The 24,430-nt window shown below is 43.7% G+C and overlaps 1 protein-coding gene across 5 annotated transcripts in view; it reads right to left on the bottom strand.

The window, feature by feature from the left end:
* Positions 1–24,430, bottom strand: part of LOC144683879 (uncharacterized) — a 135,881-nt gene that overhangs the window by 70,628 nt on the left and 40,823 nt on the right. For all 5 annotated transcript variants that reach the window (XM_078547420.1, XM_078547419.1, XM_078547418.1 and 2 more), the window contains exon 4: positions 3,562–3,655. In XM_078547420.1, coding sequence (XP_078403546.1) covers positions 3,562–3,655 — 94 coding nt within the window. The remainder of the gene's footprint in view (positions 1–3,561; positions 3,656–24,430) is intronic.

Genomic DNA, 24,430 nt, shown 5'->3' on the forward strand with positions numbered 1-24,430 from the left:
AAGGCAGCATTAGTTTCTTAACCCAACGACAATTCTATAAAATTACTTTGAATTCCACTACTGTGGCCTGCCTACAACATAACTTATCCCTGGTCTGAACTGAATGAGTGCCATTGTCCAGAGGTCCACACCCTCTATTTTTCCCTTTTGTAAAATGAAGGGCATAATGATAACAGAAAAAAACTTGAACAAATCCTCAACATTCCTTAGTATCATGGGAAACCCAGTAGTGGTGCTGCACAAGATCAACATATTGATCATATTGAAGCCAAATATCTGCAAACTAGCTGAAGAATTATTTAAGCTTGTCTGCAGACACATCATAAAATACATCTTGTGACAGCCATTCTTAAATATTGATAAAAGCCTGTGTTAACAAGGGCGTGCAGATGTACCAATATGTACCACGAGCAGTTCCTCAAGCTCGCTCCATTTATCTTGGCAGGAATTGTCGATTTACCTGCACTGAGCTGCTCAAGCAGTAATGCAAGGGTGTTATGCCAACAGTAAACAATGTAGACTCCAAGAAAGATAAAGAGAAATCAACTGTTAATGAATTGTTTTGGAACAATATGGCTACAAGCCAAGATGATGACATTTTCACATATCACTAATAAAACAAGTCTGTACAGTAGCAACCTCATTATGAAAATATTTTAGAAAGCAGGAATAGGAGGATGAAATTCTTTTGCTGGTTATCTATGCAAGCAGATTGTGCATTTTGACATAATTTATCAGTAACACAGTGAACCTTTTGTTCCACAGAATCTATCCTCATGAATACAATGCTGTTTTAAAGTGCCACACCAATAATCCACTGATTTGCTTGACTAATGTAAAATTCTGTTCTAACAAAGGCTTTCAGGATCTTCCGTTAGTGCTTAATGATCACATTCTGCGATAACATCAACTCTCTTTACATTATATATATGATTGAGATGAAATTGTTGTTTGGAGATTAGAGTTTTGTTTTTTCATGGTGTGTATATTATCTGATTACATGCCACATAAAGCACTTAATAATTAATAGGTGGGCACAAATTAATCTCTGCATAAGCCAAAGCAAAACCACCTGGTGTACCACAGGCCAACAGGATACATGTTCACACTTACAGTTGCCCATACAACAATGTTCTGATCCTAACAGATAAGTTGAGGGGGAACAGCACTACCCTACAGCAAGTTGGGGTGGGGAATGAGAAAGAATGAAAAAGAAAGTCAACCCAGACTGTTCACACTCTCAATGAAAACAGTTTAAGAGTAGATGGCACAAGGTGGTTGGGGACTGGGGTAAAGAAAAGAGAAACAGGAAACGCAGAGACAAAATAATTTTAAATGTTAAGTGAAGCTCCAGTTACCTATATTCTCTCCCTATGTCCTAATTAACAGAAAGATACAATTCTATCGACAACAGCCCCAAGGTATCACACAAGTGTTAAAAGTTTAAACACCCTCACTCACCACTGAGCAGAATCATTGTCCTAACCCACCATTCCCGAAAGCAGGAATCTACAACCTGCAGCTTTGGAGCCACATCAGAATTAATGTGTGGCTCCTGACCTTGTTCAATGAAATCAATTTTTATGATATTTAAATGGCTTGTTCAGTTTTTTTAAGCTTCTACTAACATTGATACTTTCTCACAATTCAATATATTCAATTAACTACAGTTCTGTAAAAACTTTTAAAATGCTGTTGAATTGTGTCTCTGTCCTGTTTTTTTATTATTATTGGCCTAGGAGTAACAGCATTGCAGCTCTTAAGATATTGGACAGAATTTTCCGCCCCTGATGGTGGTGGGCATCATGGCAGGCCGTCGGAGACAATATGGCGGGAAGGCCAAAAATCAGTTTCATGGTGCTGGGAAACCAGTTAGCCATCCTCTGCTCCGCCCATCAATGGCGGGCCGCCTTTCCTGCTGTCCAACGTCAGGAATGTAATTTCAATGCATTTGCATCTCATCATCTTGCTTGCCCACCAGAATCACCCCCCGAATTTACCTCCCACGTCCCCACGTCAGTATGACTTCAGAATGCCATGATTCACACCAGTATTTAAAAGGTGTACACCTGGCCAGCTGAACGTCAAGGGGAACTCGGAGGTGAGGGCACACTAGTGTTGCACAGCGCTCGCAAGAGTCACCCGTTCCACTTCAAGGAAGAGGCGCTGCATATTCAGGTGAGAGCACAGGCATGTCGCTTTTTCCTGACTGGCTGACAGTGCGATGCCGGAGCAAGGACTGCACTGTGGTTGGGGTGGGGTGGGGGGGAGCAAGGCAGCACGGTTTGATGGTATTGCACAAGCACATGCATTGCTGCGCATTAGGGAAACCTTGTTTAAAATGAGCATTCTTCCATAGCCGAGACAGTTCAGGCACAGCTACATTGACATGCTTGGAGCTGGGCCTCAAGTTTATCTGCCCACTCAAGCAATGCAGATACATGAGGTGCCACCGAATGCTCCTGAATCTTTCACCGCTCGGGTGCAGACTGCAAATTAATGAGAGTTTTAGGGGGTTGCAGAACAATTGGATGACTGGGCAAGTTGTACAATCTTCTTGTGAAAGCTTGCCATGGAGGAGTCACTGGTGGTGGTGCTCACAGCCCTTTGCAATATTTTCATTCAGGTTTGGACGAGTCTCCCCTATGGTTCAAGCTAACAGTGTTGCCATGCAGTGCGTTTGAGGAGAATGTCTGCACCTGAGCTGAGAGCACAGCATGCAGTCCAATGGGCAAAGCTGCTGCCAATCGGACAGATGGAGTGGGGTGGAGATGGGAGGGGTTTCAGACAGCCAAGCAGATAACTAAACTCCGGCCATTCACATGGTGGCCAGCACTCTCAGAGATATGTTAAGGGGCCTTGAGACAGAGACGGAGCCGCACACATAACCATGATAGGTCCATGGGGGACCAATGCTAACCCATGCATCTCTCTCTCCCTTTCATCCTGCAAGAGTACATCAGGAGCATGGAGCCTGGTGACCTAGCTGTATGCCTCCTTTAAGCCATGAGGCAAAGACAAAGAGAGCTACAGAGATGCCAGGCTGGACAGAGGGAGGAGCAGCACCCTCAGGAAGGAGAGGCAGCAAGGGCTCCTGTGCACGCTGCTGAGGAGCTACAATGAGCCGTTGTGGGCCAGTGCCTAGCTAGACCCAGGATCTACAGACAGCGCTTGTCATTCTTGCTGATGACTTAGAACCAGTGTCGCCGAAGGCTGAGCATGACTAGGGGACTTGTCGGTCACATCTGCCACCTTCTGCAGGATTTGGCGCCATGGGGACGTGTCGGGCATCCACTGCCAGTGGCCATGAAGGTGACCATGGCGGTCAATTTTTACGCCAGTGGCTCCTTCCAGGGCTTCACAGCTGACCCCTGTGGGATCTTGCAGGCCTCCACATACAAGTGTGCACTTTGTGCAAATCTGGGACAATTCCATCCATTGTCTCTTGGTCTAAATTTTAAAAATAGCTTTTTTTATTAAGGTTGCTGACCCCTGTTCTAAAGCGACTTTCTACCAGTGATTGGAAACATTTGCTGTTATGTCACATTTGAAAGTTGTAACCTTGTATCTTCATATTTTGTAGTTTGGGATAATTTTGGGATGTGGAATGATGGAGTCAGATGAGCTTGCTGTGATTCAGTCTTCTTGGTAGTCTCTGTAAATAGAAAAAAGTAAAGCTAACAAGCATCCAAAAGGAAGCATGATTATTTGCTCAAAAAACTTAATTTAATGATTTCAGAAAACATTTTACGCCTCTTCCAACCACAATGTTTTTTTCCCAGAAACACTAAAAATGTGATTGAGCAATGTAATGTTTAGTAACAGCTACACATCAGGGAAAAGGATTGGGCTCAGATCCGATATCAAATAATTTGCTAACATGTGCTGTAAATCTACAAATACACGAACCACATACAAAATATCAAGCATTAAATAATTACTTTAGGAAATACCAAATATTAACTGTTGTAAATATTGCCAAAAAAATTACATTTTCAATAAGCCATATTTCATTGAATATTCTTAATGACTTTGTCCATTTAGCAATACAAACTGAAGGGAAACTGATCACACTTTTCCTTTTGATAAAATGTAACGCGCCTCTCAGTTCACAATTTAGAGCCTATGGCAGGGCTTTCAGGTCATCGGGCAGGCACGGCAGGCAGGCCTGGGAGCGGCTAGGAAACAGGCTGCCGCCCGCGACTTACCCCTGACCACGATTTCACGCTGGCTGGCCAATTAATAGCCTGCCAATGTGAAACGCATGCTGAAAGGCTCAGCACTGCCGGGTTGGGGGCGGGAAGAATGCAAGCGCAAAAGTCTGCGCATACGCGGGGGAGCGCGCACTGAAAGCTCTCTGGAGGCAAGGAGCTGCCTCAGAGTGGTGAACAATTTTTAAATTTTAAAAATATTTATTTTTGATTTTAAAAAAAAAAAATGTCCCAACATGGGACTAACTCACAATAACAAGAACAGGATAAAAATTCTGCCCCAAAATTTATAATTTTTAAAATCTAATTGTGGAAACCTCATCCCGCCCGTGGATGAGGTTTGCTAAAAAATCAAAAGGCTGCCTGGCCGATTCGCCCGCCCACCAACCACAAGGTTGGATGGGCAGTGAAAAATGTTTACATTAACTGATTAAGGGCCTTAATAGGCCTCTTAATTGTTGGCAGGCACGCTGACTCTCACACACACCCACCACCCAAAATATCATGCGAGTGCGCAATGATGTTGGGACGCTCACCCGACATCATCGCTATTTTATGCCCGATCGGGCACATGCCCGCCCACAGAACAAAATCCTGCCCCATATCTAGTACAATAGATCAATCTAAACATATCACAAGATTAAACTTTTGCAGTGTTCAGAAGGTGCATATTTGCTACTATAACTACACCAAATGCCAACAGGTCCCTTATATAAAACCCTATTGGAACTTAGCGTGGCAGGGTCTTCGTACACTGCTCCTTTCACCTCGAGGAACTAGATTCATATCCAGCCCAGCCTGATGGGTTAAAAGCCATCTCCCCCTACTAGCTGCAGGAGTCATATATGAAATGAGTTTCTCGTGGCCTCAACCTGATTCCTAGCATACTTGAACAAATTGTATAAAACCTGCCAAATCAGAGCATACTGCCAGACTAAGAGAGCACATAACAATGAAAACTTACAAATAATTTGACAGATGTTAGTATTTGGGAACAGAAATAATTCCCACGACAGGCATTATGAAAATATATTTTTGTATAAATGATTGCAGGACTTGCCAGGATTGTCCACTCGTGCATGTGCATGTGCGTGCATGTGTAAAACTGGAACTCATCCTGACCCTTTTTCTCCCACTTTTTCTTCCCGCATCTTTGTTTTGATGTTCTGAGCTGGGAGGCCTTAGTGACATTAAGCTTTCTGTCAATTCATGTAACTAATTAAAGTTTCTCCTCTCCCCAAATAAACAATATCTAAACCTGCAGAATTTTGCATTTGATCCTTTAACTATGTAGATGATGGACAGACCCTTGAATCTAGCATCTATATTTTAGTTTCTGCCTCTTCTTCATTTACTTCCACCTGATTACTTCATTAGTGTTAAAACAAGGTTGAATTGTGATTCATCCTCTCTCTAATTCAATCCTGTGGAGAAAATCCATCCCAGGATTTCAATTCTTCCACTTCAGTTTAGGAGAGGTCATTTGATTCCCACAGAAGCATAGGCCAATCAAATTATAGGAAATTAGTTAATATTTGCGTTGGCATGGTTACAAATGCAAATCAACTTTCCAGTTGATGATCGTCAAGCAGAAAAAAGAACTTAAAATAGTATCCCTAATCTGTCCAGTTTACCTAAGCAAATAGAAAGATTCTTCCAAAGTGTCCTTGGTATGTTACACATTAACGCAAAAGGTATGTTTTGCTGTAAAGGGTGAAATGTGTCAAAGAGCTCTGTTCTGGGGAAACAGAACACAATCTGTCCAGTTAATGCATCAGGCGTATGCTGTATGCTGAGGGGTGCAGGATACCAAATAAACCTACATTGCACAATGAAGGCCTCCCAGGTCAGAACATGAAAACAAAGATGTAAAGCTCCTTTGTCAGAGTCCCAATATACCAGATATAAAACTTAAGAAAAACAATCGCTGAGGTGCTAGCATGACATTCCAACTTCCTGTGGTTTTTCTCGCAGCCTGAATTTGGTAATCACCAAGTCTGAAGGGATATAGGTAATTCTAGAGAGAGAGAGAGAGAGAGAGGGAGAGAGAGAGAGAAAGAGAGAGAGAAAAAAGGGGAGCAGAGCTGGTGCGCAAACAATGGCAAGTGAGCAAGAGCAAGCGAGAATGTAAGCAAGAGCATAAGAGCGAGAATGAGCAAACAAGTGTAAGAGTGAGCAAGAATAGGAGACGAGAGAGAGAGACAAGAGAGCATGAGAGAGAGAGAGAGAGAGAATGAGAGAGCCAGTGAATTAGAAAAGGTGATAGAAATGAGAGAGAGAGAAGGAAAGCCACATTATTTTGAATCCTGTTGAAATTGATATGAATCAACATTCTGGAGGTGAGAGAAAGGTGCCTTTACCCACTGTATAACTGACATAATGGATGACAAATGCACAATCATGCCCATTTCTGCCCCTCATTCAAACGTAAACTTAAATAAAAATTAAGATGAACAAACTTTATTACCCCTCTCCTTTCTGAAAATAAGGACTCATGCTAGAGTGAGTTTACCAATATTCCAGGATTTTCCTCGAACCTCCAGGAATTAAAGATTGGACACTGCTGCAAAATAACCCAGGAGAAATGCAACAGGGCTGTGGTTCCCAAACTGTGGGTCGTTACCCCAATTAGGGTCACAGAAATAGCAAATGGAGGAGCAGACTGCAGTATGTGTGTGGAGTGGGACAGGGCCTCCAGGAACTTAGGCTTAGGAACAGGAGTAGGCCATTCGGCCCTTTGAGTCAGCTCCACCATTCGATGAGATCATGGCTGATCTGGTTGTGGTCTCAACTCCAGCTTCCTGTCTGCCCTTCCATAACCCTTGATTCCCTTGCCTATCAAAAAAAAAGATCTAACTCAGCCTTGAATAAGTTAAATGACCCAGCCTTCACCGCTTTCTGGGGAGAATTCCACAGACTAAACCACTCAAAAAAAAAAATCTCTTCATCTCCAACTTAAAAGGGAGGCCTCTTATTTTTAAACTGTGTCCCCTAGTTCTAGTTTCAAACACAAGAGGAAACATCCTCCTGGTATCCATCCTACACATTCCCATTAGGATCTTATACGTTTCAATAAGAGCACCTCTCAATCTTCTAAACTCTAATGGAGACCAGCCTGCCCAACCTTTCCCCATAAGTTAACCCCACCATCCCAGGTATCGGTTGAATGAACCTTCTCCAGACTGCTTCGAGTGTATTTATATCCTTTCTTAAATAAGGCAACCAAAAATGTACACAATACTCCAGATGTGGTCTCACCAATGCCCTGTACAACTGTAGCAAAACATCCCTACTTGTAAATTCCATTCCCATTGCCATAAGCAACAACATTCCATCTGCCTTCCTAATCACTTTCTATTCCTACATATTAACTTTTTGTGATTCATGTATCCATGAATCATGACACCCAGGTCCCTCGGCACTTCTGAGTTCTGCTCTCTCCATTTAAATAGTATACTGCTTTTATATTCTTCCTGCCAAAGTGGACAAGCTCACATTTTTCCACATTATACTCCATCTGACAAATTTTTGCCCACTCACTTAACCACCTATATCCTTTTGCAGATTCTCTACCTCCTCTTGACAACTTACTTTCCTACCTATCTTGGTGTCATCAGCAAATTTAGCTACCATACATTCGGCACATACATCCAAGTCTTGATATAGATTATAAATAGTTGAGGCCCCAGCATTGATCCCTGTGGCACTCCACTAGTTACAGCTTCCCAACCTGAAAAAAACCCATTTATCCCAACTTTCTGTTTCTTGTTAGCTAGGCGACTCTTCATCCTTGCTAATATGGTACCCCCGACAGCATGTGCTCTCATCTTGTACCTTTGATGTGGCATCTTATAAACGCCTTTTCGAAATCCAAGTACACCACATCTACAGGTGCCCCTTTATTCACCTTGCTTGTTATTTCCTCATAGAATTATAATAAATTAGTTAAACACAATTTCCCTTTCACAAAACCATGTTGACTCTGCCTGATCCCATTATGATTTTCTAAGTATCCTGCTATAGCCTCCTTAATAATGGATTCTAGCAGTTTCTCTGTGACAGATGTTAGGCTAATTGGCCTATAGTTTCCTGATTTCTATTTCCCTGCTTTCTTGAATAAAAGATGTTACATTTGCTATTTTCCAATCTGCTGGAGCCCTTCCAGAATCTAGGGAATTTTTGAAAGCAGGCTGATTACAGTGTACATGCACGTGTGTGTGCACACGTGTGCATGTGAGGGGGGAGTGGGGGGGTGGTTGGGGGGAACCACCGCAGCTGAATTCCTCAGTAAAAAATTAAAAGTTTATTTGATTCGTCTCACATTAAAATCAATGATGTCAAGATAGCCCTTAGGGAAGCTTGGTACGATGTCACAATGGATCATTAATGCTGAATGCAAATGCAAACGCCAATAGTATTCGCTGTTTCCTGGCCAAGGTCCATGAGCTGGAGCAGTTCAGATGGAGTAATGGACTGGTGAATACGTAAAATCATAACACTTTTACAAAGCACTTTATAGGCACAGATTTTCATATTTATTCAATGTATTATGTGTTATTCTATAATACGCAAACTTTAATAATATACTGAATGTCACTATGCTGCTTTATTGCTGTTTTGTTTCTAATGGCATCTGGGATCATGTTAATTTTCAAGTGTTAAAATGGGGTCATATTGGAAAAGAGTTGGGAAGCACTGCAATAAGACCATAAGACATAGGAGCAGATATTAGGCCAATCGGCCCATCGAGTCTGCTCCGCCATTCAATCATGGCTGATAAGTTTCTCAACCCCATTCTCCCGCCTTCTGCCCTTAACCTTTGATCCCCTTACCAATCAAGAACCTATCTATCTCGGTCTTAAATGCACTCAATGACCTGGCCTCCACAGCCTTCTGTGGCAATGAATTCCATAGATTCACCACTCTCTGGCTAAAGAAGTTTCTCCTCATCTCTGTTCTAAAAGGTCTTCCCTTTACTCTGAGGCTGTGCCCTCAGGTCCTAGTCTCTCCTACTAATGGAAACATCTTCCCCACGTCCACTCTATCCAGGCCTTTCAGTATTCTGTAAGTTTCAATCAAATCCCTCCTCATCCTTCTATACTCCATCAAGTATAGGCCCAGAGTCCAAAAATGTTCCTCATATGTTAAGCCTTTCATTCCTGGGATCATTCTCGTGAACCTCCTCTGGACCCTGTCCAGGGCCAGAACATCCTTCCTGAGATACGGAGCCCAAAATTGCTCACAATATTCTAAATGTAGTCTGATCAGAGCCTTATAAAGCCTCAGCAGCACACCCCTGCTTTTATTTTCTAGTCCTCTCGAAATAAATGCCAACATTGCATTTGCCTTCCTAGCTACCGACTCAACCTGCAAGTTAACCTTAAGAGAATCCTGGACTAGGACTCCCAAGTCCCTTTGCACTCCAGATTTCTGAATTCTCTCCCCGTTTAGAAAATAGTCTATGCCTCTATTCTTCCTACCAAAGTGCATGACCTCACACTTCCCCACGTTGTATTCCATCTGCCACTTCTTTGCCCATTCTCCTAACCTGTCCAAATCCTTCTGCAGCCTCCCTGCCTCCTCAATACTACCTGTCCCTCCACCTATCTTTGTATCATCTGCAAACTTAGCCAGGATGCCCTCAGTTCCTTCATCTAGATCATTAATGTATAGAGTGAAAAGTTGTGGTCCCAACACTGACCCCTGCGGAACTCCACTAGTCACCGGCTGCCATCCTGAGAAGGACTCCCTTATCCCCACTCTCTGCCTCCTGCCAGACAGCCAATCTTCTATCCATGCTAGTACCTTGCCTCTAACACCAGGGGCTCTCATCTTACTGAGCAGCCTCCTGTGCGGCACCTTGTCAAAGGCCTTCTGGAAGTCCAAGTAGATAACATCCATTGGCTCTCCTTTCTCTAACCTACTCGTTACCTTCGCAAAGAATTCTAACAGATTTGTCAAGCATGGCCTCCCCTTGATGAAACCATGCTGACTTTGCCCTATTTTACCATGCGCTTCCAAGTATTCTGAAATCTCATCCTTAATAATGGACTCTAAAATCTTACCAACGACCGAGGTCAGGCTAATCGGCCTGTGACTTTCCGTCTTTTGCCTCACTCCCTTCTTAAACAGGGGGGTTACATTAGCGATTTTCCAGTCCTCTGGGACCCTCCCTGACTCCAGTGATTCCTGAAAGATCACCACTAACGCCTCCACTATCTCTTCAGCTATCTCCTTCAGAACATTGGGGTGTAATCCATCTGGTCCAGGTGATTTATCCACCTTCAGACCTTTCAGTTTTCCTAGCACCTTCTCCTTGGTAATGGCCACCATACTCACCTCTGCCCCCCGACTCTCTTGAACTTTGGGGATGTTACTCGTGTCTTCCACCGTGAAGTCTGACACAAAGTACCTATTCAGTTCCTCCGCCATTTCTTTGTACCCACTACTACTTCTCCAGCGTCATTTTCCAGCGGCCCAATTTTTGCCTCTCTTACCCTTTATATATCTAAAAAAAACTCTTGCAATCTTCTTTTATATTACTGGCTAGTTTACCCTCATATTTAATCTTCTCCCTCCTTATTTCTTTTTTAGTTGTCCTCTGTTGGTCTTTGTAGGCTTCCCTATCCCCTGGTTTCCCACTGCTCTTTGCCGCATTGTATGCTTTCTCTTTAGCTTTTATGCTGTCCTTGACTTCCCTTGTCAGCCAATGGTTGCCTCGTCCTCCCTTTAGTATGCTTCTTCTTCCTAGGGATGAATTTTTGCTGTGTCTCCCAAATCACTCCCAGAAACTCCTGCCTGTTCTACTGTCTTTCCTGCTAGGCTCATCTCCCAGTCAATTCTGGCCAGCTCCCCCCTCATGCCTTTGTAGTTGCTTTTATTCAACTGCGTTACATCTGATTCCAGCTTTTTCCTCTTAATTTGCAGGGTAAATTCTATCATATTATGGTCACTTCCTCCTAAGGGTTCCTTCACCTTAAGCTCCCTTATCAAATCTGCCTCATTATACATCACTAAATCTAGAATTGCCTGTTCCCTAGTGGGCTCCACCACAAGCTGCTCTAAAAAGCCATCTCATAGACATTCCACAAATTCATTTTCTTGGGATCCACTACCAACCTGATTTTCCCAGTCTACCTGCATATTGAAATCCCCCATGATCACTGTAACCTTGCCTTTCTTACACGCCTTTTCTATCTCCTGGTTTATCTTGTGCCCCACATCCTGACTACTGTTTGGAGGCCTGTACATCACTCCTATTATGGTTTTTTGCCCTTTGCGGTTCCTCAACTCTAGCAACACAGATTCTACATCATCTGATCCTATGTCATTTCTTGCTGTCGATTTATTTTAATTTCTTACTAACAAAGCAACCCCACCCCCTCTGCCAACCTGCCTATCTTTTTGATAGGATGTATATCCTTGGATATTTAGCTCCCAGTCCTGATCCCCTTGCAGCCATGTCTCCATGATGCCCACCACATCATACCCGCCAATTTCAATCTGTGCCACAAGCTCATTTACCTTATTTCGTATGCTGCGTACATTCAGATACAACACCTTCAGTTCTGTATTTCCCGTCCTCTTTCTCATTGTCGTCCCTTTATCTGATGTGCTTGAAGTTAGATTCCTAGCCCTTTCCAAACACTCTGACCTATTTTGTGTTCTGGAGACTTTAATAGCCTCTCCTGGGCTCTCCTTTCTTTTCAGTTTTTTCATAATTTTCCATGAAGTTGAATCCACCCCCCCACATGCTAACCTGCTTTGTTTCCCATTAGTCATACTTCTTGGAGGTTTACCCTTCCCTTCCCCCTCCACTTTCTAGTTTAAAGTCCTGTTGACCACCCTATTTACTCTTTTCGCTAGAACATTGGTCCCAGATCGGTTCAGGTGGAGACTGTCCCAACGGTACAGATTCCTCCTGTTCCAATACTGACGCCAGTGCCTCACGAAATGGAACCCCTCTTTCCCGCACCACTCCTTTAGCCACGTGTTTACTTCCCTTATTCTCGCGTCCCTATGCCAATTTGCACGTGGCTCGGGTAGTAATCCGGAGATTATAACCCTTGAGGACCTGTCTTTAATTTAGTTCCTTGTTCCTGATAATCCCCAAACAGGTCCTCTTTCCTAGTCTTACCTATGTTATTTGTCCCGATGTGGACCACAACAACTGGATCCTCCCCCTCCCTCTCCAATATCCTTTCAAGCCGATCAGAGATGTCCCTCACCCTGGCACCGGGCAGGCAACATACCATGCGGGACTCTTGATCCTGCTTACAAAGGATGCTATCAATTCCCCTAATTATAGAATCCCCTACAACTACCACTTGTCTTTTTACTCCCCCCTCTTGAATGGCCTCCTGTGCCATGGTGCCGTGGTCAGCTGACTCATCCTCCTTACAGCCCTGTTCCTCATCCACACAGGGAGCAAGTACCTCGTACCTGTTGGACAAGGTCAAGAGCTGAGGCTCTTCTGTTCCTGAACACAGGATCCCTCTACCTGCCTCACTTGCAGTCACACCCTGCTGACCCTGACCACTGACCGAACTTGAGGTACTTAACCTACCGGGTGTGACCGCCTCCTGATACAAAGCGTCCAGGTAACTCTCCCGCTCCCGGAGGTGCCGCAGTGTCCGGAGCTCGGACTCCAGCTCATCGATTCTGAGCCGGAGTTCCTCCAGCAACCAACACTTGCTGCAGATGTGGTCACTGCCGCTCGCAATGGGACCTACCAGCTCCCACATCATACAGCTACAGCACATCACCTGCCCAGCCATCTCGACTTAGATAATTAATTTATTAATTAGCTTTGCAGTGTTTTTTCAAATTTGGTGCAGATTTCCTACCAACCAATCAGGTCACAGCTTTCCTGTGATGTCACTTTTTCAGTTTTGGCTTCAGTTACTCTGTGCCTCGAGGTCACCGCTCCGGTGCTCCTCCCTCCGAGTCTGCTCCCTGGAGACAAGGCCGCGAATCCCTGAGGGACACTAAAAAACTTGTGTTTGTTTCTCCCCACCATCCTAACCCCAGTTGTAGCATCTGTAATATGCTAGCAGAGAGTCAACTCATTCAGTACATTCTAAAAAAACTGAAGGTCTTCCTAATATGTCTACAGCAGACAGTAAATGTACCTATTCAACAAACTTGGGATCTCAAGACATCTTGAGTCCTGTAGTAATGAGCATTAAGAATTGTTGGTGGGTTTATTCCCCATCCTCTGACTTGGGACAAGTGTCCAAACCCTTAAAGTTGCGATTGCCCAAGGTCATAACTGACATCAAACTGCAGTAAAGCAATGCTGTCGCCTTGCCTGTTTGCAAAATGCTGTCCAACTGGTTTGACCTGTCACGTTGCCATGCACCCTTTAACAGAGGGGAATTGTGCATTTGTGACAAAAAGGGATCAACAGTTAAATTATGCACTCCTGATATTTTGCATGCAACTCATCACATCCACTGTAACCAGTATTTTTAAAGTTCTTTTTCCCTATGCTCCTTTGTATTGCTGATTATATGAAATAACTATGCTCATTACCAGTGGTCTCCTCTACATCGGGGAGACCAAACGCAGACTGGGTGACCGCTTTGTGGAACACCTCCGGTCTGTCCGCAAGTATGACCCAGACCTTCCAGTTGCTTGCCATTTCAACGCACCATCCTGCTCTCATGCCCACATGTCCGTCCTTGGCCTGCTGCAATGTTCCAGTGAAGCCCAACGCAAACTGGAGGAACAGCACCTCATCTTCTGACTAGGCATTTTACAGCCTTCCGGACTTAACATTGAGTTCAACAACTTCAGCCATGAACTCTCTCCTCCATCCTCACCCCATTTTTTATCCCCTTTCTTCTACATTCATTTTTACTTTTTAATCCACTCGTTTTATTTTTATTCATTTATCAGTAGTGTTACACCCCTTTTATTTCCCCCACCACCAACCCCTCCCCCCAGCCCATCCCCTACAGGGCCATCAGCCACTTGTTCCATATTGTTCTTTCACACAATGCTACCCTTGTTCTGCTATAACAACATTTTGCTTTCTTGCCTTTACACCACTATTATCACCCTTTTTAGCACTAAACACTACCATTAACAATCCCTTTGTCCTTTAGTTCATGACATCTTTGTCAATCCCTCCTTTGTCCCCACCTATCACTGGCCTTCTATCCAGCTCTACCTGCCCCACTCCCCCTTAAACAGTATAAATTTCATCACATTTCCACTTCTTTTCAGCTCTGAAGAAGGGACATACTGACTCAAAACATTAACTTTGTTGTTCTCTCTCCACAGATGCTGTCAGACCTGCTGAGTTTTTCCAGCATTTTCTGCTTTTGTTTCAGATTTCCAGCTTCTGCAGTATTTTGCTTTTATTATATTTATGCTCATTACCACCTTGCCAACCAGAGGTGAGACTCCTCAAAGGATTGCCTATTTCTAGATGACCATCAAAAATGGTGAAGGTAGTTAATGAATACTTTGCACTGGTTCTTATTAATGAGAAAAGGTTATCAAAGAGGAGGCACATCCTGAAGTGGTTGAGAGCAATATGAGTTATAATATGATTGAGAAAAGAAAACATTTAGATGTTAATTAAGTTAAGGGATGATAAAACATAGATCATAGGATTCTGAGAGAGATAAGGAAGACAACAATTGAGTCCTTAGAAATTATGGGCTGAATTTTACCAACCACTGGATGACAGGAACTGAAGTGTCAGGGAGCGGAGTGGGGGGTTTCCATAAAAAAGCAGGAAGTCGTTTTGGGACCATTCCTCATTGCTGTCCCAGTGGTGGATTACAACATGAATCAACTGCCTGCTCCATGGAGGTTGACAGCCGATTGTATAATTAAGGGCCCCAATTAAGGCCATTTTATGACACCATTGTCATTTTGCTGACAACTAATCAGCCCCTGCTGCATGGGGTTGCCGCCAGCTTCATGGAGCTGGACTCCCTGCGACAGTCCCAGGGGATGTAGGGTATGGAGGCTCCATGTCCCACAGAGGGGGCCATGGCCAACAAAGGCAACCTCCATGGTCCCAATGATCCCTCTGGATAGGGTTTGACCAGAGATCTGTGGGGCCTTCCCCCTCAACCATCCTGAAATGTAATTTTTATTCACCTGTCTGAGAGTACCCAGAGGTGTCTCAGCTGCTTCAGCAGCGCCCACCTTTCCTGGCGGTGTTGCTGAGGCTTCAGAGCTGCTGGCCCTCTGATTGGGCGGACAGCATTGGGAGCCCACCAGTCATCCTTAATTGGGTGGCAGGCTTGCAGGTAGCTAATTAGAAGGCTATGGCACTGTGTAGAAGCAGTGAACTCAATAGTGACAGTAGGATGTTTTAAATCATTGCTAACTTTTGACTTTCTTAAAAGAAACTCCTTTTTCTAAAGCCTAATAAATGTGTCAAACATCCATACCCTTTAAAGTATCAATAACAGAAACTGTAAGCATTAGAGTGCTTCAATTGGAGTTTGGTGAAAAAGGGACTTTTAAGGGTTAATTTCGATCTAAAGTCTAATCTTTCTTTAACTTAGCAACTAACTAAAAGTTGCTCTTTGGGTTGGGGGAAAGTGAGTTTCAGTCCAGCTTTAAAACAGGGGTTATACAGACTTTGCTTGCAGCTACAGCAAGTAAATTATTTAACTGGCTTAAACAGGTTTTCAGAAGCTAGATTCAGACAGCATAAAAGCAAGCCATCTACAGTGCTGCTTTTGTCTGCACTGGAGTGCTGCTTTGGGCTGCATTAGAGTGATTCAGTTGGAGTTTGGTGAGAGAGGGGGTTCAGTGAAGAGGGAAGGAGGGATCCTTTCATTTTCTACCTCTGCTCAGTAAGAAGAGCGGAGGCCTTGGTAAGTAGGACCTGTCCTTAATGTTCTTCTGTCCTTAATATTCTCTAAACTAGAGGAAGTTAAAGTAAAGGGAGTAGTTTAGGGGTAAGTCACAGCAGGACAGCTCAGCCAAGTGGAATGCTCCTCCTCTGTGATGTGGGAAATCAGGGACACTTCCAGTGTGCAGGGCGACCATGTGTGCAGAAAGTGTCTCCAGCTGCAGCTACTCAAAATCTGCATTTCAGAGCTGGAGCTGTGCCTGGAGTCACTTTAGAGCATCTGCAAAGATGAGACTTTCGTGGATAGCACGTAGAGTTAAGTGGTCACACCACAGGTAAAGAGTGCACAGACAGAAAGGGAATGGATAGCCACCAGACACAGTAAATGCACTAGGCTGATAATGCAAGAGTCCTCTGGGTCCAACTCCCTCTCAAACAGATTTTCCGTTTTGGATTTTGCTGGGGTAGATGGTTTCTCAGGAGATTGCAGCAATAGCCAAGTCCGTGGCACCATGAGTGGCTCAACTGCACAGGTTGGGGGTGGGGGTGGAAAGAGTGGGAGAGAAATAGTGCTAGGGGATTCTATCGTAATGGGAACAGATGGTGTGTTGCCTCCCTGGTGCCACAGTCAAGGGTGTCACTGAGCAGCTGCAGGACATTCTGAAGGGGGAGGGTGAACAGCCAGAGGTTGTGGTCCACATTGGTACCAATGACATAGGTAAAAAGAGGGATGAAGTCCTGAAAGCTGAATATAGGGCGCTAGGAAATAAATTAAAAAGCAGGACCTCAAAAGGCAGTAAACTCAGGATTACTCCCACTGCCATGTGCTAGCAAGATCAGGAATAGGAAAATTGATACCAGATGAATGCGTGGCTGAAGAGGTGGCGCAGGAGGGAGGGATTTAGATTCCCGAGGCATTGGGACCGTTTCTGGGGAAGATGGATGGGTTGTACCCCAGCAGCACTGGGACCAATGTCCTCGCAGCAGTTTTTGCTAGTACTGTGGGGGAGGGTTTAAGCTAGACTGGCAGGGGGATGGGAACCTGGGCGGGGAAACAGAATCACAGAATTGTTATAGTGTAGGAGGCCATTTGGCCCATCGTGTCTGCACCAGCTCTGAGCATTTTAACTTAGTGCCAATCTCCTGCCTTTTCCCTGTAACCCTGCACATTGTTTCTATCTAAATAATCATCCAATGCCCTCTTGAATGCTTCAGTTGAACCGGCCTCCACCACACTTCAGGCAGTGCATTCCAAACCCTAACTACTCGCTGTGAGAAAAGGTTTTTCTCACTTCACATTTGCTTCTTTTGCAAAACACTTTAAAACTGTGCCTTCTGGTTCTTAATCCATTTACGAGGGGGAACAGTTTCTCCCTATCTACTCTGTCCAGACCCCTCATGATTTTGAAAACTTCTATCAAGTCTCCTCTTAGCCTTCTCCTCTCCAAGGAAAACAGTCCAACTTCTCCAATCTTTCTTCATAACTGAGAGTCTCATCCCTGGAGCGATTCTCGTAAACCTCTTCTGCACTCTCTCCAATGCGTTCACATCCTTCCTATAGTATGGTGCCCAGAACTGTACAAAATGCTCCAGCTGAGATCTAACCAGTGTTTTATCTAAGTTCATCATAACCTCCCTGCTCTTGTACTCTATGCCACTGCTAATGAAGCCAAGAATACTGTATGCTTTAGAAACAGCTCTCTCTACCTGTCCTGCCACCTTTAATGACTTAGGCACATATGCACTGCTCCTTCACACCCTTTAGAATAATATCCTTTATTTTATACAGTCTCTCCATGTTCTTTGTATTAAAGTGTATCACCTCACACTTCTCTGCATTGAACTTCATCTGCCACTGTCTGCCCACTCCACCAATGTGTCATTGTCTTTTTGAAGTTCTACACTGTCCTTCCCACAGTTTACAATTCTCTCATGTTTTGTGTCAGCCGCAAACTTTGAAATTGTCCCCTGCACACCAAGATATATCAGGAAAAGCAAGGGTCCCAATAACAACACTTGGGGAACTCCACTACAAACCTTCCTCCAGCCCATAAAATACCCATTCACCATTACTTTCCCTTAGCCAATTTTGTATCCACATTGCTACTGTTCCTTTTTATTCCATGACCTATAACTTCCCTCAAGTCTCTTGTCTGGCACTGTATCAAACACCTTTTGAAGTCTATATACACCACATCAACTCACCTCTGTTACCTCTTCAAAGATCTCCAGTAAGTTAGTTAGACACAACTTTCCTTTAACAAGTCCATGCTGACTCTTCTGAATCAATCCATATTTTTCCATGTGACTATTAATTATATCCCGAATAATGGTTTCTAGAAGTTTCCCCACCACCGAAGTTAAACTGACTGGTCTGTAATTGCAGGGCAGATCTTTACAACCTTTTTTGAACAAGGGCTCATGTTTGCAATTCTCAAGTCCTGCGGCACCTCCCCCGAATCCAGGGAACATTGAAAGATTATTGCCAGTGCCTCTGCAATTTCCACCCTCACTTCCTTCAATATTCTTGGATGCATCTCATCCGGTCTCGGTGCGTTATCAATTTTAAATATCGACAGCTTACCCAATAGCTCCTCCTCATCAATTTTAAACCCTTCTAGTGACTGAGTTTCCTCCTCTGTCACCTTGGCCTGGGCAGCATCTGCCTCGTAGGTAAAGACAGATGCAAAGTGTTCATTTAACACCTCAGCCATGCCTCTTGCCTCTGTGTAAATCCCCATTTTGGTCCCTAATAAGCCCTACTCCTCCTTCTCCCACCCTTTTACTACTGATATGCTTATAGGATACTTTGGGATTTCCTTTTATGTTAGCTGCCAGTCTTTTCTCATAATCCCTCTTTGCTTCTCGTAGTTGCTTTTCCACATCCCTTCTGAACCTTCTGTATTCAGCTTGGTTCTCAATTCTATTTGCTATCTGACACCTGTCATAAACACACTTTTTCTTCTTTAACTTAATTTCTATCTCCTTTGTCATCCAGCGAGCTCTGGATTTATTAGACCTGCCCTTCCCTTTTAAGGGAACATACCTTGACTGTGCCCAAACCTTCTCCTCTTTGAAGGTAGCCCATTGTTCAGCTACTGTTTTTCCTGCCAACCTTTGGTTCTAGTCTATATGGCCCAGTTTCATTCTTGCCCCATTGAAGTCTGCTCTCCACCAGTTGATTATTCTTGCTCTGGATTGACCAATATCATTTTCCACCCTCATTCTAAACCTTATGATACAATGATCACTGTTCTCTAAATGTTCCCTCACTGTCACTTGATCTATTTGGCCCACCTCATTCCCAAGAACCAGGTCTAGCAGTACCTCCTTTCTTGTTGGACTGGACACATACTGCTGTAGGAAATTCTCCTGAAAACAATCTAGGAATGTTTGTCCCTCACTGCCCCTTACACTACCACTATCCCAATCTATAAAGGGGTAATTAAAATCACCCACAATAACTACTCTATGATGCTTACACCTCTCTGTAATTTCCTTGCAGATTTGTTCCTCTATATCCTTCCTACCAGCTGGTGATCTATATATTACATCGAGCAATGTAATTGCACCCTTCTTATTCCTTAGCTCGAGCCAAATCGATTATGTCCTTGAATCCTCTGACACATTCACTTTCTCCAGTGCTGCAGTACTTTCCCTAGCCAAAAATGCCACCCCTCCTCTCTTTTTCCCTTTCGTATCTTTTCTGAACACCTTGGAACAAGGAATATTTAACATCTAGATCTGCCCTTCCTTAAGCCAGGTCTCCATTATCGCCACAACATCATAAACCCACAAGGCAATCTGTTTCACATACATGCAGTGTAACCCTGATTTAGACTTCATTTCTTGCTCCCTTACTCCAACTCCATCTATTAACTTACTATTCTCTATTTGAGTGCTAATTGCCTCTCCCAGCATTTCGTGCACCCTGGCATTACTTTCTAATATCCTCTCCTGGTTCCCACACCCCTGCTGAGTTAGTTTAAATCCTCCACAACAGCACTAACACAAGAGAGGGAAACAAAGATAGGAATGAAAGACAGAAAAGTAGAAAGCAAAAGTGAATGGCAGAGGAAACAAGGGCTAGCAGCAAATAGGGCCATAGTACAAAAAATGAGAAAATAGAGTATGAGAGTAAACTTTCAAGGTACATAAAAGCTTCTATAAGTATGTAAAAAGAAAAAGAATAGTGAAGACAAATGTAGGCCCCTTACAATCTGAAACGGGAAAATTTATAATAGAGAACAAGGAAATGGCAGAGCAATTAAACAACTACTTCAATTTTGACTTAACAGAGGAAAACACAAATAACTTCCCAGAAATACTAGGGAACCAAGGGTCTAGTCAGAAGGAGGCATTGAAGGAAATTAGTATTACTAAAACAATAGTGCTTGAGAAATTAATGGGATTGAAAGTTGATAAATCCCCAGGGCCCGATAATCTACATTCCAGGGTACTAAAGGAAGTGGCCATGGAAATAGTGGATGCGATGGTTGTCATCTTCCAAATTCTGTAGATTCTGGAACAGTCCCAGCAGATTGAAGGGTGGCAAACGTAGCCCCACATTTAAAAAAGGAGAGAGGGAGAAAACAGAATTACAGGCCGGTTAGCCTAACATTAGTTGGGAAAATGCTAGAATCTATTATAAAGGATGTGATAACAGGACACTTAGAAAATATCAATGGGATTAGACAAAGTCAACATAGATTTATGAAAAGGAAATCATGTTTGATAAACCTACTGGAGTTGTTTTGAGGACGTAACGAGCAGAATAGATAAGGGAGAATCAGTGGAGGTGGCGTATTTGGATTTTCAGAAATCTTTTGATGAAGTCCCACTTAAGAGGTTAGTGTGTAAAATTAAAGCACATGGGTTTGGGGTAATATATTGGCATGGATTGAAAATTGACTAGCAGACAGGAAACAGTAGGAATAAATGGGTCTTTTTCGGAGTGGCAGGCTGCGGCTAGTGGGGTACCGTAGAGACCAGTGCTTGGGCCCCAGCTATTCACAATATATATCAATGATTTGGATGAGGGAACCAAATGTAACATTTATAAAATTTGCTGATGACATGAAACTTGGTGGGAATGTGTGCGATGAGGAGGGTGTTAAGAGGCTTCAAGGCAATTTAGACAGGTTGAGTGAGTGGGCAAATACATGCCAGATGCAGTATAACGTGGATAAGTGTGAAGTTATCCACTTTGGTAGGAGAAACAGAATGGCAGAGTATTATTTAAATGGTGATAGATTGGGAAATGTTGATATACAAAGTGACCCGGGTGGCCTTGTACACCACTCACTGAAAGCAAGCATGCAGGTGCAGCCAGCAGTTAAGAAGGCAAATGGTATGTTGGCCTTCATTGCGAGAGGACTTGAGTACAGGAGCAAGGATGTCTTGCTGCAGTTGTACAGATCTTTGGCGAGGCCACACCTGGGGCAGAATATTAAGCTTGGCGGGTGGGCGCACATGCACCCGACCCAGCCGAGCGTAAAATGACGTGCGATGACGTTGGGCGAGCGTCCCAACATCATCGTGCAGTCCCGCAATATTTCATTTGGCGGGCGCGCGCTGGAATCGGCAGAGCGCCCACTGACAATTTAAAGGCCTGTTAAGACCATTAAAAAAGGTAATTAAATTCAAATTTACGTTGCCCGTCCAACCTAACGGTTGGCAAGCTGGCAAAAAAGCCAAGCAGCCTTTGCATTTTTAGGAAACCTCATCCATGGGCGGGATGAGATTTCCTAAAACAAATGAAAATCATATAAAAATTTTACACTTGAATTAAAAACATGTCCCTGATCATGTGATATAGCCACATGGAGACATTTTTATGACATTTTTATTTTCTTTGTGTGCCTTATTTATGAGGCATTCTTTATATGCCTCAGGGAGATTGAAGCACTCATTCGCGTGCATGCGTGAAGATTGCACGAGGCCCGCTCGCCCTCCTCCCCCCGCCCGCATAGGCAGTGCTGAGCGCTGCCGCTCACGTTCCACGCTGGGCGGGCCTTAATTGGCCCACCAGCGTGAAATCGCGGTGTGGTGCCGATCACAGGCAGCGGTTGGCTTCCTGACCGCCCCTGCCAAGACCGCATGCCAAGGGCAAAATTCTGCCCCTACAGGATTGTGTGCAGTTTTGGTCTCCTTACCCAAGAGAGGATATACTTGCCAGAGAGAGAGTGTAGCGAAGGTTCATCAGTCTGATTCCTGGGATAGCAGGATTGTCATATGAGGAGAGATTGGGCCGACTAGGCCTGTATTCACTGTAGTTTAGAAGAATAAGAGGCGATCTCGTAGAAACATATAAAATTCTAACAGGGGTGGACAGACTGGTGCAGAGATGATGTTTCCTCTGGCTGGGATCTCTAGAACAAGGGGTCACAGTCTAGGATACAGGATAAAACATTTAGGACCGAGATGAGGAGAAACTTCTTCACTCAGAGGATGGTGGACCTATGGAATTCTCTACCACACAAGGCTGTGGAGGCCAAGTCAGTGAATATATTTAAGAAAGAAATAGATAGATTTCTGGACTCTAAAGGTGTCAAGGGGTATAGGGAGAGCGTGGGAGTAAGGCATTGAGATAGAGGATCTGCCATGATCATATTGAATGAGGGAGCAGGCTCGAAGGGCTGAATGACCTACTCCTGCTCCTATTTTCTATGTTTCAATGAAACCTCACAATCTTGTGAAAATAAACATTGCCAAATTAACAGCATCGATCAGAGGTCCAGAGCTGTCAATCACGCAATATTTTCTCTGTGGCTCAGGCGTTTCAGCAGGCTAGTGGATTTCTGGGTTTTCAGTAAGACTTATGTATTCTTGGCTGAGAGCCCAGGCATCCATTATAGTACTAAAACACCTGAACCACAGAGAAAACGCTGCTTAATTGACAGCTCTGTCTACAGGGGTGGGGGGGGGGGGGGGCGGGGTGCACAGCTTGGCATTAGAGTGGTGGGGGGGGCATGAGGGGGACCTTTTGAACTTACCTTTCAAAAGACCCCCTCATGCAGACTATGGTTCATGATGCCTCAAGGTGCCATGAACCATGACTCATTGAAAACCCGGCCCAACTCCATGAAATTTGAGGAGGACTAGCCCATGCCTACTCCCGCAATGGAGCTGCCCAGGTCGGGACTGCGGGTGCAGGCTTTTGACCTGAACCAGCCTGCACCTTCAAAAGAAAATCGGAAGCCCCAAGAATGGGTTCAGGAATCCTGGAATCTGGACCCGCCCACCATTTTTAAAGGGCTCCCAAGTCATCTTGTCTCAGTGAAAATCCAGCCCAGATTATCTGACCATTGGCTGTTTGTTGGAGCTTGCTGTGAGTGAATTGGCTCCTGTGTTTCCTACATTATAAAAGCAACTACACTTTAAAAGTATTTCATTTGACTGTAAAGCACTTTGGGGCATTCTGAAGTCATGAAAGGCACTACATAAATGCAAGTCATTCATTTTTGAGAGGGAATAAAAGAGCGCATTGAGGTCAAGAGCAATTTTTGGAGTACTTGGAAGTGGGCTGTGGTGCTCCAAAGTTCTGTACTGGGGCCACTTCTGGTCATGGTGCATTTCAGTGATTTGGATATAGGTTTAGACGAAGGCCGTTAAATTTGCAGATGATACCAACTTTTAGAAGATCAAAGTAAGCTGCAAAAGTAGATTGATAAGATGAGAGAAATGAGCAAAAAAGCAACAGATAAAACTCAATTTTAGTTAGTATGAGATTATTCAGTTTGATTAAAAGACAATAAATATATTCTGAATGGAAGTTGGCTCAGTGCTATGGAAGAGATTTGTGGGTATAGGTTCACAGGGCATTAAAGGCAGCACTTAGGTTGATAAAGCTGTAAAAAAAAAAAGGCTTATGGGATTGTAGAATTTATCACAAGAGGCATAGAATATAAAAGCCTAGAGATAATGTTGATTCTATTTAAAGGCTCGTTGCAACCTCAACTGTGTGGTACTGAGTTTCACAAGGCTTTAGAAAAGTTGCAATGCTGATTCACTAGCTTACCGTCTGTGTGATAAAATACAAATACGGAGGAAAGCATGAAAAATTGTTTTATTTCCCTCATTATAAAAAAGAGATGTCAGGCCAAATGATAGAAGTGCTTAAAATTATGAAAAGAATTGTCAGGGTAAGATCATAAGCAATAGCAGGAGTAGGCCATTTGGCCCATCGAGCCTGCTCCATCATAACTTCTCTTAACCCTTGACTCCCTTGTCGATCAAAAATCTGTCTAATTCAGCCTTGAATATATTCCATGAACCAACCTCCACTGCTCTCTGTGCAAGAGAATTCCAAAGACTGGTGACCGAGAAAAAAATTCTCCATCTTAAATGGGAGATTCCTTATTTTTAAACTGTGCTCTTGGTTTGATTCCGCCAC

This window comes from Cetorhinus maximus, chromosome 8 (assembly GCF_964194155.1).
Source record: "Cetorhinus maximus chromosome 8, sCetMax3.hap1.1, whole genome shotgun sequence".
NCBI lineage: Eukaryota > Metazoa > Chordata > Chondrichthyes > Lamniformes > Cetorhinidae > Cetorhinus > Cetorhinus maximus.